The sequence below is a fragment of the Bos javanicus genome, chromosome 2 (genome assembly GCF_032452875.1).
Source record: "Bos javanicus breed banteng chromosome 2, ARS-OSU_banteng_1.0, whole genome shotgun sequence".
NCBI lineage: Eukaryota > Metazoa > Chordata > Mammalia > Artiodactyla > Bovidae > Bos > Bos javanicus.
This window is the reverse complement of record NC_083869.1, coordinates 22,308,608-22,322,250: the sequence shown is the minus strand read 5'-3', so window position 1 is coordinate 22,322,250 and position 13,643 is coordinate 22,308,608. Positions and strand designations below refer to the sequence as shown.

General features: G+C 39.6%; 1 protein-coding gene and 1 long non-coding RNA gene across 2 annotated transcripts in view; one reads left to right on the top strand and one right to left on the bottom strand.

Moving 5' to 3' along the window:
- Positions 1 to 13,643, top strand: part of LOC133258445 (uncharacterized) — an 89,757-nt gene that overhangs the window by 54,959 nt on the left and 21,155 nt on the right. The gene's annotated exons all lie outside the window — the stretch shown is intronic.
- WIPF1 (WAS/WASL interacting protein family member 1) overlaps positions 6,652 to 13,643 on the bottom strand; it is a 28,234-nt gene continuing 21,242 nt past the window's right edge. The window contains exon 7 of the mRNA XM_061434986.1: positions 6,652 to 9,722. Within this exon, the coding sequence (XP_061290970.1) occupies positions 9,667 to 9,722 (56 nt within the window). The 3' untranslated portion in view covers positions 6,652 to 9,666. The remainder of the gene's footprint in view (positions 9,723 to 13,643) is intronic.

Sequence of the window (13,643 nt, the reverse complement as noted above, 5' to 3'; positions counted from 1 at the left end):
GGCAATGGCAACCCACTCCAGTACTCACGCCTGGAAAATCCCATGGACGGAGGAGCCTGGTAGGCTGCAGTCCATGGGGTCGCTAAGAGTCGGACATGACTGAGTGACTTCACTTTCACTTTTCACTTTCATGCATTGGAGAAGGAAATGGCACCCCACTCCAGTGTTCTTGCCTGGAGAATCCCAGGACGGGGGAGCCTGGTGGGCTGCTGTCTATGGGGTCGCACAGAGTCGGACACGACTGAAGCAACTTAGCAGTAGCAGCAGTATTCCATTGTGTGTGTGTATGTATCACATCTTCTTAATCCAGTCATCTGTTGATGGACTCTGGGGTTGCTCCTATGTCTGGGCTATTGTAAATAGTACTGCTTTGAACATTAGGGTGCATGTATCTTTTTCAATTAGTGTGTTGTTTTTTTCTGGGTAAATGCTAGGAATAGAATTGCTAGATCATATGGTAGTTCTGTTATTTGTTTTTTGAGGAATCTCAAAAGTTTCCTTTTCTCCACATCCTCTCCAACATTTGTTTTTTGTAGACATTTTGATGATGGCCATTCTGACAGGTGTGAGGTGATATCTCATTGTGGTTTTGATTTGCATTTCTCTAAGAATTAGTGGTGGTGAACTTCTTTTCATGTGCCTGTTAACCATCCATATGTTTTTTTTGGGAAAATATCTATTCAGATCTTCTGCCCATTTTCTGATTGGGTTGTTTTTCTGATATCAAGTTGTATTAGCTGTTTACATATTTTGGATAATCCTTTGTTGGTCACATTATTTGCAAATATTTTCTCCCCCCATTCCACAGTTCATCTTTTCATTATGTCATTTGTTTCCTTCGCTATGCAAAAGCTTTTCAACTTAATCAGACCTCATTTTTTGTTTTTGCTCTTCTTCCTTTTGCCTTAGGAAACTGATCCAAAAATATTGCTACAATTTATGTCAAAGAGTGCTCTGCCTATGTTCTCTTCTAGGAGTTTTTTGCTTTCCATTCTTACATTTAGGTCTTAAACCATTTTGAATTTATTGTTTTATTTGGTGTGAGGGAAGATTCTAATTTCATAGTTTTAATCACACTGTTGGCTGCCCAGTTTTCCCATCAACACTTCTTGAAGAGTTTGTCTTTTCTCCAATGTGTATTTCTGTTGTAGATTAATTGACCATAGGTGCATGGGTTTATTTCTGGGCTCTGTATTGCTCTATTGATCCCTGTGTCTGTTTTTGTGCCAGTACCACACTTTTTAAGTTACTATAGCTATGTAGTATAGTCTGAAATCTGGGAGAGTTGTTATCTGCTGCTTTGTTCTTCTTCCTCAAGATTGTTTTTTGGGGTCTTTTGTGGTTTCATATGAATTTTAGGATTATTTGTTCTAATCTAATTATCTGTGGGCAGTACAATGACTGAATTATTTTAGAAATAGCTATAGGCCACTCAGTAGTACAGAGGAAGCAAACACTTTTGGTCTCTACTGTTTATCTGGAATTCTCATTTTACTCTGATAGAAAGCCTGTGGCTTAAATTTTTTAAGACAATCACTTTGTTCAAGTTCTATATCAGAACCTGAGGAGGACCATAATGTGAGGACAGATCCAGATTTTGTGAGGCTGGAAGCTTTAGATAATTTAGGGTGCCCTATTGTTTACAAAAATACAGTAATAATTTTAAACATTTGATACAAAAGTGAGTAATTAGAAGGAATCAATCCTTCCAAGTGGTGGTCACAAAGGTGGAGTGTCATTTGTTTCTTAGAAACGTGCCTCTGTGATACTGGGAGCAAAATTTTAAGATAAAGGGATTTGCAATAGAATGTTGATGGATGGGACATTTCCAAACATTTACCAGTAAGAGAAATACATATATGCTAAATGTAGCTCCAGAGACAGACATTCAGTGCCAAATGCTCAGAGTAGGGAGAAGTAGGGCTGTGGTGAAGACAGCAGAGAAGGGCCACTCTAAATTATACATGCAGGAAGCCTTCAGTTACTTGGAATGCTTAGAGAACTGAGTAGACTTTTCAAATTAATCAAAAACAACAAACCCCCCTCATTTATTGGCCATCAAAACTTTAAAATAATACAATCTTTTTCTTTTTTTCAATTTCCCTGTAGGTTTAAGAACTTAAAAAAAAAATCAATTCATGTAATTTACCAATTGAGTTTAAGGAAAAAAGAAACCAAATAATTACTTAGAGGGGAAAAGAATAAGGTATTCATTCTCACCTTAATAGAGAGTCCTCTGTTGCTTGGGTGACTGAAGTAGCGCCCATTCCTGGTGGAAACATGGATGCTGGCCTCCTTAACTGCCTCTCAGAAATCATTCAACTGGCAGAGTTATGGTGGGAGCATTAGTTTGATTGTGATGAAGCTATAAATGCTCAATTAAAATTTATTGAATGAATCAATGAACCAAATGAATGGTTCCAGTTTGGACAAATCAGGACAGTTTCAGAAGCATTTTTATCCCGAAGAATTCTATAATCAAATTTTATCAAGCTCTTGAATGCATTGAAAACTCCTTCCTGAATATGGCCTACGTTTGACAGCAAAAGGATTAGGAAATGGAAGGGAACTTTTACTAAGCGCCTGACATATGCCTGGGGCTTCCCTGGTGGCTCAGATGGTAAAGTGTCTGCCTACAATGTGGGAGACCTGGGTCAGGAAGATCTCCTGGAGAAGGAAATGGCAACCCACTCCAGGACTCTTGCCTGGAAAATTCCATGGATGGAGGAGCCTGGTGGGCTACATACAGTCCATGGGGTCACGGAGAGTCGGACACGACTGAGCGACTTCACTGACATATGCCAGGTACTTTGCTGATGTTTGTGTATTTCTTTAAGCACTGTAACCATTTTGCAGTGTTGGAAACTAGATCTCAGGGCTAAGTAACTTGTTGGTGGCCTTTCAGGGAGCCAGTGGCAGAGCTAGGATTCAGATCCAGGTTTGTGTCCAGGGTTCATTCTCCTGACTCTGTAACTTGTCCTTTGACCTTTTCTTCCCAGCAAATGTTGAAAGACACACGAAACTTTCTAGATAAGGAAACTGAACCTCAGAGCACTTAAGTGACTTGAAGGAAGAGATGAAAGCAGATTTTCCTAATCTCTTAACCATTATACTATATTAAGGTGTGTATACAAACACGCAGCATATAATTTAAAAAACTGTCAAAGTTGGAGACAAGATGGCAGGTAGAAGACTTGAGTTCACCTTCTCTCATGATACCACCAAAATCACAACCGACTGCTTAACAACCACTGACAAAAAAAGATTCAAACCTACCAAAAAAGACATTCTACCCCAAAAAAGCCACAAGATGGTAGGGGGGTATTTTTGTGATATATTCAAATCCCATATTTGCCAAGTGGGTGATCTACAAACTGCAAAATGATTATATTGCTGAGGATCTCCCACAGGAGTGAGAGTTCTGAGTCCCATGTCAGGCTCCCCAGCCTAGAGGTCTGGCACTGGAAGGAGGAGCCCCAGGAGCACTTGGCTTTGAAATAGGCAAGGCTTGAGTGCAGAAGCTCCACAGGACTGAGGGAAACAGAGATTCTACTCTTAGAGGGCTCACACAAGCTTTCACTCTGGGACCCAGGGCAAAGCAATGACCCTACAGAAGCCTGAGCCAGACCTACCTGTGAGTTTTCTAAGGAGGCAGCAGTCAGCTGTGGTTTACTGCGCAGACAGGGACACTGGAGGCAGATGCGCCGGGGAATGCTCATCTGCATGAATTCTCCTGGAGGCTGCCATTTTGGCACCGAGATCTGGTCCCACCCAACAGCCTGCAGGAAGGTTGGAACACAGCCCCACCCATCAGCAGACAGGCTGCCTGAAGTCATCCTGAGCCAACAGCTGCCAATAAACACACCCCTTAACATGGCCCTGTCCATCAGAGTGACAAGACCCCGTTCCACCCACCAGTGGACAGGCACCAGTCCCTCCCACCAGGAAGCTCACACAAGCCCCTGGACCAAATTCACCCATAAGAGGGCAGACTCCAGAACTAAAAAGAATGACAATTCTGTAGCATGAGGAATGGAGACCACAAACACAGAAAGTTAGGCAAAATGAGACAGTAGAGAAATATGTTCTAGATGAAGGAACAAGATAAAACCCCAGACGAACAACTAAGTGAAGTGGAAACAGGCAATCTACCTGAAAAAGAATTCAGAGTCTTGACAGTAAAGATCACCCAAGATCTCAGAAAAAGAAGGGCGGCACAGACCAAGAGGATACAAGAAATGTTTAGTGAAGAGCTAGAAGATTTAAAGAACAAACAAACAGAGATGAACAATACAATAACTGAAATGAAAATTACACTGGAAGGAATCAATAACAGAATAAATGAGCAGAAGAATGAATAAGTCAGCTGGTAGATCAGTGGAAATCACGGCAGGGGAACAAAATAACAAAAAAAGAATGAAAAAAAGTGAGGACAATCTAAGAGATGTCTGGGACAACATTAAATACAGCAATATTCACATTATGGGGGCCCCAGAAGGAGAAGAGAAAGAGAAAGCGCCTGAGAAAATATTTGAAAAAAGATAATAGTCGAAAACTTCCCTAACATGGGAAAGGAAATAGTCACTGAAGTCCAGGAAGCCCTGAGAGTTCCATACAGGATAAACCCAAGGAGGAATATACTGAGACACATATTAATCAAATTGACCGAAGTTAAAGACAAAGATGAAACATTAAAAGCAAAAAATAATATACAAAGTAATCTCCATAAGGTTATCAGCTGATTTCCCAGCAGAAATTCTGCAGGCCAGAAGGGTGTGGCTAGATATATTTAAAGTGATGAAAGGGAAAAACCTACAGTCAAGAATACTCTACCTATCAAGACTCTTGTACAGATTTGACAGAGAAAATAAAAAACTTTACAAATAAGCAAAAGCCTCCAGCACCATCAAACCAGCTTCACAAGAAATGCTGAAGAAACTTCTCTAAAAACCTTGCTGATATCAAGAGTTTATAAAGACACGGAGCAAGAGGATGTGGCATGCAGTGCAGCACAGCAGAAATCAGTGCATCACCTATTAAAACTGACCAGTCAATTCTATTCCTACACACTTATGGACACTAGCAAAATTCTTGCACATGTACACCAGGAGATGAGAATACAGTTTATAATAGTATTATTTGTAATAAATAAAAAGACAAAAACAAGCTGAAATTTCCATTAACAGTGAAATAAACAAAATGTGATATAATCATAGCGTGGACTACCGAATAGCTGTGGACAGCAAGTAGCATGAACAAGTCTCAGTAATGCTGAGGAGGGATAAAGTAAGTCCCTGAAAAATATATTCCAGCAGTCAGGAAAAGATGAGATTTTGAAAACTGAGGAGTAAGTTAGACAAAGAGAAGAAAGGACATTGCAGTCATGGAGACAAGGAATAGCAAGACCCATTTAGGAACTGCAGATGCATGACACCTCCTCTGATGCATGTGTCCCTAACACGGAATTCTGATATACCTGAATTCACTTCTGGATACTTTTGAACCATGAGAAATTCTGTAAGTGAATTAACTGCTTATTAGGAATAGTTGTAGGAGAAGAGTGAGGTTGGAAAGTCAATAAAAGATAGAACAGTTAGAAAAGAAATAGAGATGATTACAATTAATTCCTCTCTAGGAAGCCAGGTGGGGGAAATTAAATCTTGTGGTTCTGCCTGCCCTCCAGTAGCATCCTAAAGAGGAATGGAGCAAAGGTCAATGTCAGTCATGCTTCAGTGTCAAGATTACCAAGATTAAAGGAAGCTACACTAACCTGGGGCTTCCCTAGTGGCTCAGATGGTAAAGAATCCACCTGCAATGAAGGAGACTCGGATTCGATCCCTGGGTTGGGAAGATCCTCTGGAGGAGAAAATGGCAACCCACTCCAGTATTCTTGCCTGGAGAATTCCATGGACAGAGGAGCCCGTACAGTACATGGGATCGCAAAGAGTCGGATATGACTGCGTGACTAACACACGCCCTAACCTGAAGACTGGAAGCTATACTCACCTGGAGATTGAAGAGAGATTTTAAAAGTCAAAGACATATAAAGCTTTTCTCTGTGCTTTTTCCACCTCAAGCACTTAAGTTATGGTGTCTGAGATCATAATGGGAATGATCAATGGTGTTTTTAAAGGAAAATACCTGTGTCCAGAAAGAAAGGTTACTATAGTAGAGCTTAGTACTCAATTTATTGAAGCTATAAACTCAGAAACTCAGTTTTTATGACTACTTAAATTCAGTTTGCAAATCTTGCTTCTTTTTTTCCCTAAGAAATAGTGTAACTGTCCAAAAACAAACAAAAAACAGACAAACCACCACTCTATTGGGCCTCCTAAATTTCCACTGGCCTTTCCTTATTTATCAGTGTCAGTGATAATCTTTGTAATTACATCTTCCATTCCTTCCACCACCCGTCATTTACCTCAGAGTAGAGGCATTTGCCTCAGGTAAAGAGACAACAAATTTTGACTAAGAGGCAAGTTCTCAGGAAATACAAGGAGATTAAAAGTGGATCGCACTAAGTATTTACTTACTCTATGGACCTTCTTCTTCTTTTTTTTGTCTGTCTGTACCAGAGTATAAAGCAGAAATCAGACACTTGTTTTCTCACTTATATTTACATAGACAGTACTTAAAATAAAACCCACCAGATGACAGTCTGACCATTCTGCTTTTATTTATTGTCTGGCTAGTTTACAAAGACGCGGGTATGGAGGGTAGGTCCTACCCCACCAGGTAAGCTGTCCTGATGACACAGGTATCAGGATGTGCACGTTTACACAGTGCAGTGGTATGAAAAACATTTCTTCTTTACAGTCCCTCATTATAAATAGGGAGAAATTAATTTCATCATGCCAGAAAATTTGGGGCACTATTTAACAGTCATCACATTTCTGCTACTAAAATAACAAAATTGGTATTACAAGTTAAAATATAAAGGCCTAACAGTTTTTACAAATATGCAAATAATCTGCTACTTAGACATAAAAAGTCAATTTCTCTCAAATCACCAAGTAAGGCACCATTGGATTAAACATTTTTCTTGGTTTTTACTAAATAAAATGGATACTGAAATAAATACTGAACACTGAATTTTAATACTGTAATACATTTTCATATAAATGACATGTAAATGTTAAAATACTGTATTGCATCTTGAATACATTTATCTGGAAATTTTATGGGGAAAAACATATGTAAGCTCTGGTTTCAGGGAAGGATGTATTAATTTCTGTTATCTGCTATAGTTAAAGATTTTAGCATAGAATTTGTTCAAAGTTTTGGACACAATTAGGTTTCTAAATTTCAAAGAAAGGGTGTACATGTATTAATGGAATATTCACTTAAAAATACATTTTAAAACATCTCTATCCTGGATAAATAGCAACTCTGAGCTGTGACCCTGTTTCAAACTTTAGGATGGTACCTGCAAAGTTGGAATATATAAAGAAATTGGCTATTCTTACTACCCCTTACAAAATTCAGACCCATTTTTTTGGAGTCAGACTTTTCTCTGCCATATTTGCTGGGAGAGTTCAACTCCATCTTTTCTGAAGTGGGTCAACATGCTCTTATCATAGGGATTTTTACTAACTATTGATATCTGATCAAAGAATTCAAAATAAAATGATGCCATATTATCAAAGTATTAGAGATTAAAAGCTTTTTTCTGAAAATACCAAGTTTGTTACAGCTTGATTTTTGTTATTCCTTGATTTTCTTTAGGTAAAGGGCCCCAAGTGAATGTATGAAAGACAAACAGAATGGTAGAGAACTGGGGAAAAACCCAAGTTTTCTAATGTATTAATAAGCCCAAGACTTTGGCAAGGAAAGTTATAAAAATACAATATACTCAAATGGGCAACTTCATAATTTATTAGACATCCCATTTATTAGAATTCTAAGTTCTTTTGATTTTATAAAAATGAAACAATTATTCTATAAATATGAATGCTTCTTTCAAATTTTTCTTTGGATTGATTTCTTGTTAGCATCTCCCAGGAATACAGGAATACACTGAAACCATGATACAAAGTTTAGGTAGATATACATATACATATATAGCTGTGAACTTTTAAAAAATAAGTAATGGTAATTTTAAACATAATCAACTATATAAAACATCTAAATGGAAATAATTTTTTCCAAGTCTATAGCTAGATTTAAAAGTCCCAGTAAAGTTTTGTAAACAAAATCATACAAAAAAGGCAAGGCTGGCTCATCCCTATGGTCCTCTGGGGGAGCTTTATTTGCATAGATCCAAGGCAAATGATTCTCCCAGATAGATTCAAAACAAGTTCCCTCCAATTTCCAGCAGCAACCTCTTTCTCTCAACGCCATAAGCATCAGATTTCGAATTTTAGAGTTTTGCCCATCAATTAAAATCTGTTCCCTTCTTCCACATTTCTGATTTGCTACCTTTCCCTGACTTTCCCCCACAACTATGGAGCCTATGAGCCTCCTGCCCTAAGGAACAAGCTGGGCTGGAGAGGCGTGAAGCCACTTGAAATGCATAAGGCAGGAGGCCAACCAACAGGTGAGCTCAAGGAAGCTGGTTCTCAGCTAGAGAGCCCCGACTGGCTTTCAGTTTCTTTTCAATGGCTTTATTCCACATGACTGTAAACCCTAGTAGATCAGTTTCTGACCTTGGTACTGTGACGCAACACTTGTATACAGATTTCAAGGGAAGAGGGAAAATAAGGGAGCAAAATCTAAGGAAAACTATTTGCCAAACAAGGGTCCTAACTTTATTTTTAGCTACCTCTTGAATTGCTATAGCTCATCTGGCCTTTTCTGTTTCTGAAACAAGAGGTGTCTGCACTAGGCTCTGTCTTATAGATCTGCACTGTCCAACATGGTAGCCACCAACCATGTGTGGCTACTGAGCACTTGAAATGTGACACGTCCAAATGGAGATGTGTTTCAAGTGTAAAGTACACACTGGAGTTTGAAGACTTAGTACCAAAAATATATATATATATAAAATATCTCATTAAAATTGTTATACTGACTGCAAGTTGAAATGATATTTTGGATATTAGGGTTAAATAAAATATATTAAAATTAATTTCACCTATTTTCCTGTTTTATGTTGCTACTAGAAATTTTAAAATTGTATACCTGGTTCACATTATATTTCTATTGAATAGCTCTGTCCCAGGGCTTACCTCAGACCACCCAAGATTGGACATCTTGTAACTGCAAATATTTTATGTGAGCAACTTGTTTAGGTGGTCTGTGGTTCATGGAAACAGACAGGAGGCCAAACATGAAAAAAAAAAAAAAAAGGCATGGAAACAAACAACTCTCAGGGACCTTTATATTGTGGTTTGTAGCAAAAAAGCAGTGAATGTTTGAATTTGGTTGGTTGAAAGCTGGGACACAATTTCATCGCTGCCTACTTGTCACAAAAGCCTGTTGATCCCCAAAGCAGCCAACAGGCTGTAGCTGAAGCAAGCAATAGCTTTAAGGCTATACACAATATAAAAAGCGAGGTGCATACCTTTACTGTGTACGCACCCTACACACACATATTCCCACATAACCTCCCTTCTTCCCTACTGCCATTATGAAGGGAACAAGGGAGGACAGAGGAGGAGGGTGTGCGACTTGGACAGCAACGACAGAAGGAGCTCTGGGGCTTGAATGTAGAAGAGCAGGCAAGGATCACCTCGGGATGGGAGGCAGGGGTGGAGCACCCCTCTCTCTTCGGTTAGATCCACCTTGATGAAAAATTAGACAAAATACAAACTTTGGTTAGAGAACTTATGTTCTCACTGTAAAACTCAAGAATGGCTGCAAAAGTACCCACGACCCCCCCGCCTACCCATGATCAAGGCTGTAAACAACGAGCGCACATGCATGAGAAATGAAAGGGAGAAGTGGGTAAGGACCTGAACAAATTTTACTAGAGAAGGAGGACCTGCCGCTGAACTTGTGGGAAGTTAAAGTTCTTTAAAAATTACTTTTTTTTCTCATCACAAACTTAGTATATGTGATTATACATATATGTATATTATAGATTGAGAAAATATGGATGAGAAAAACAAAACAAAAATTCATTAATGCTTGTACCACCTGGAGATAACCTATAATGTTATGTGTATATCTGTTCTTTTTCCTTCCAAAAGAAGGATCATTTGAACATTTTTAAGTCATTCTTTATAAATACAATTATTAATGACATATTGCATTTTATTATAGAAGTATCAGTTCAGTTCAGTCGCTCAGTCGTGTCCGACTTTTTGCGAACCCATGAATCGCAGCACGCCAGGCCTCCCTGTCTATCACCAACTCCCGGAGTTCAACCAAACTCACATCCATCGAGCTGGTGATGCCATCCAGCCATCTTATCCTCTGTTGTCCCCTTTTCCTCCTGCCCCCAATCCCTCCCAGCATCAGAGTCTTTTCCAATGAGTCAACTCTTCTCATGAGGTGGCCAAAGTATTGGAGTTTCATTTTTAGCATCATTCCTTCCAGAGAACACCCTGGGCTGATCTCCTTTAGAATGGACTGGTTGGATATCCTAATACTACTATAGTTAATCTAATCAGTTCCCTTTTGTTGGACATTCAGTTATCTTCTCCATTTCTTAATACTGCTTTCCTGATAGCAGCCATCCTAATGAATGTAAAGTGTATTTCATTGTACTTTGATTTGTGTTTTCTTAACCGTTAGTGGTGGGATGACTCCAAGATGGCGGAGTAGACAGACGTGCACTCATCTCCTGCAAGAGCTCCAAAATTACAACTCGCTGCTGAACAACCATCGACAAGAGAATGTACGATCCCACCAAAAAAAGTTACTTCAGTATTCTTGCCAGGATAACCCCATGAACAGTATGAAAAGGCAAAAAGATAGGACACTGAAAGATGAACTCCCCAGGTCGGTAGGTGCCCAATATGCTATTGGAGATCAGTGGAGAAATAACTCCAGAAAGAATGAAGGGATGGAGCCAAAGCAAAAGCAACACCCAGCTGTGGATGTGACTGGTGATGGAAATAAAGTCTGATGCTGTCAAGAGCAATATTACATAGGAACCTGGAATGTTAGGTCCATGCTGCTGCTGCTGCTGCTAAGTCGCTTCAGTCGTGTCCGACTCTGTGCGACCCCGTAGATGGCAGCCCACCAGGCTCCCCCATCCCTGGGATTCTCCAGGCAAGAACACTGGAGTGGGTTGCCATTTCCTTCTCCAATGCATGAAAGTGAAAAGTGAAAGTGAAGTCGCTCAGTTGTGTCCGACTCCTAGTGAATCAAGGTAAATTGGAAGTGGTCAAGCAAGAGATGGCAAGAGTGAACATCAACATTTCAGGAATCAGTGAACTAAAATGGACTGGAATGGGTGAATTTAACTCAGGTGACCATTGTATCTACTACTGTGGGCAAGAATCCCTTAGAAGAAATGGAGTGGCCACCATAGTCAACAAAAGAGTCTGAAATGCAGTACTTGGATGCAATCTCAAAAATGACAGAATGATCTCTGTTCATTTCCAAGGCAAACCATTCAATATCACAGTAATCCAAGTCTATACTCCAACCAGTAATGCTGAAGAAGCTAGTTGAACAGCTCTATGAAGACCTACAAGACTTTCTAGAACTAATGCCCAAAAAAGATGTCCTTTTCATTATAAGGGACTAGAATGCAAAAGTAGGAAGTCAAAAGATACCTGGAGTAACAAGCAAATTTGGCCTTGGAGTATAAAACGAAGCAGGTCAAAGGCTAACAGTTTTGCCAAGAGAATGCACTGGTCATAGCAAACACCCTCTTTCAACAACACAAGAGACGACTCTACACATGGACATCACCAGATGGTCAATACTGAAAACAGACTGATTATATTCTTTGCAGCCAAAGATGGAGAAGCTCTATATAGTCAGCAAAAACAAGGAACTGACTGTGGCTCAGATCATGAACTCCTTATTGCCAAATTCAGACTTAAATTGAAGAAAGTAGGGAAAACCACTAGGCCATTCAGGTATGACCTAAATGAAATCCCTTACAATTATACAGTGGAAGTGACAAATAGATTCAAGGGATTAGATTTGATAGAGTGCCTGAAGAACTATGGATGGAGGTTCGTGGCATTGTACAGGAGGCAGTGATCAAGACCATCCCCAAGAAAAAGAAATGCAAAAAGGCAAAATGGTTGTCTGAGGAGGCCTTACAAATTGCTGAGGAAAAGAAGAGCAAAAGGCAAGGGAGAAAAGGAACGATATACCCATTTGAATGCAGAGTTCCAAAGAATAGCAAGGAGAGATAGGAAAGTCTTCATAAGTGAGCAATGCAAAGAAATAGAGGAAAACAACAGAATGGGAAAGACTAGAGAGCTCTTCAAGAAAATCAGAGATACCAAAGGCACATTTCATGCAAAGATGGGCTCAATAAAGGACAGAAATGGTATGGACCAAACAGAAGCAGAAGAGATTAAGAAGAGGTGGCAAGAATACACAGAAGAACTGTACAAAAAGATCTTCATGACCCAGATAACCACAATAGTGTGATCACTCATCTACACCCAGACATCCTGGTATGTGAAGTCAAGTGGGCCTTAGGAAGCATCACTACGAACAAAGCTAGTGGAGGTGATGGAATTCCAGTTGAGCTATTTCAAATCCTAAAAGGTGATGTTGTGAAAGTGCTGCATTCAATATGCCAGCAAATGTGGAAAACTCAGCAGTGGCCACAGGACTGGAAAAGGTCAGTTTTCATTCCAATCCCAAAGAAAGCTCAAATGCACCAATGCATTCATTTCACATGCTAGCAAAGTAATGGTCAAAATTCTCCAAGCCAGGCTTCAACAGTATGTGAACTGTGAACTTCCAGATGTTCAAGCTGGATTTAGAAAAGGCAGAGGAACCAGAAATCAAATTGCCAACATCTGCTGGATCATCAAATAAGCAAGAGAGTTCCAGGAAACATCTACTTTTGCTTAATTGACTATGCCAAAGCCTTTGACTATGTGGATCACAACAAACTCTGGAAAATTCTGAAAGAGATGGGAATAGCAGATTACCTGACCTGCCTCCTGGGAAATCTGTGTGCAGGTCAAGAAAGAACAGTTAGAACTGGACATGGAACAACAGACTAGTTCCAAATCGGTAAAGGGGTATGTCAAGGCTATATATTGTTACCCTGCTTATTTAACTTATATGCAGAATACTTTATGAGAAATGCTGGGTTGGATGAAGCACAAGCTGGAATCAAGATTGCTGGGAGAAATATCAATAACCTCAGATATGCAGATGACACCACCCTTATGGCATAAAGTGAAGAAGAACTAAAGAGCCTCTTGATGAATGTGAAAGAGGAGAGTGAAAAAGTTGGCTTAAAACTCAACATTCAGAAAACTAAGATCATGACAGCTGGTCCCATCACTTCATGGCAAGTAGATGGGGAATCACGGAAACAGTGAGAGACTTTATTTTTGGGGGTTCCAAAGTCACTGCAGATGGTGACTGCAGCCATGAAATTAAAAGATGTTTGCTCCTTGGAAGAAAAGCTATGACCAACCTAGACAGCATATAAAAAAGCAGAGATATTACTTTGCCAACAAAGGTCCGGCTAGTCAAAGCTATGCTTTTCCCAGTAGTCATGTGACATTTGGACTCTAAAGAAAGCTGACCACCAAAGAATTGATGCTTTG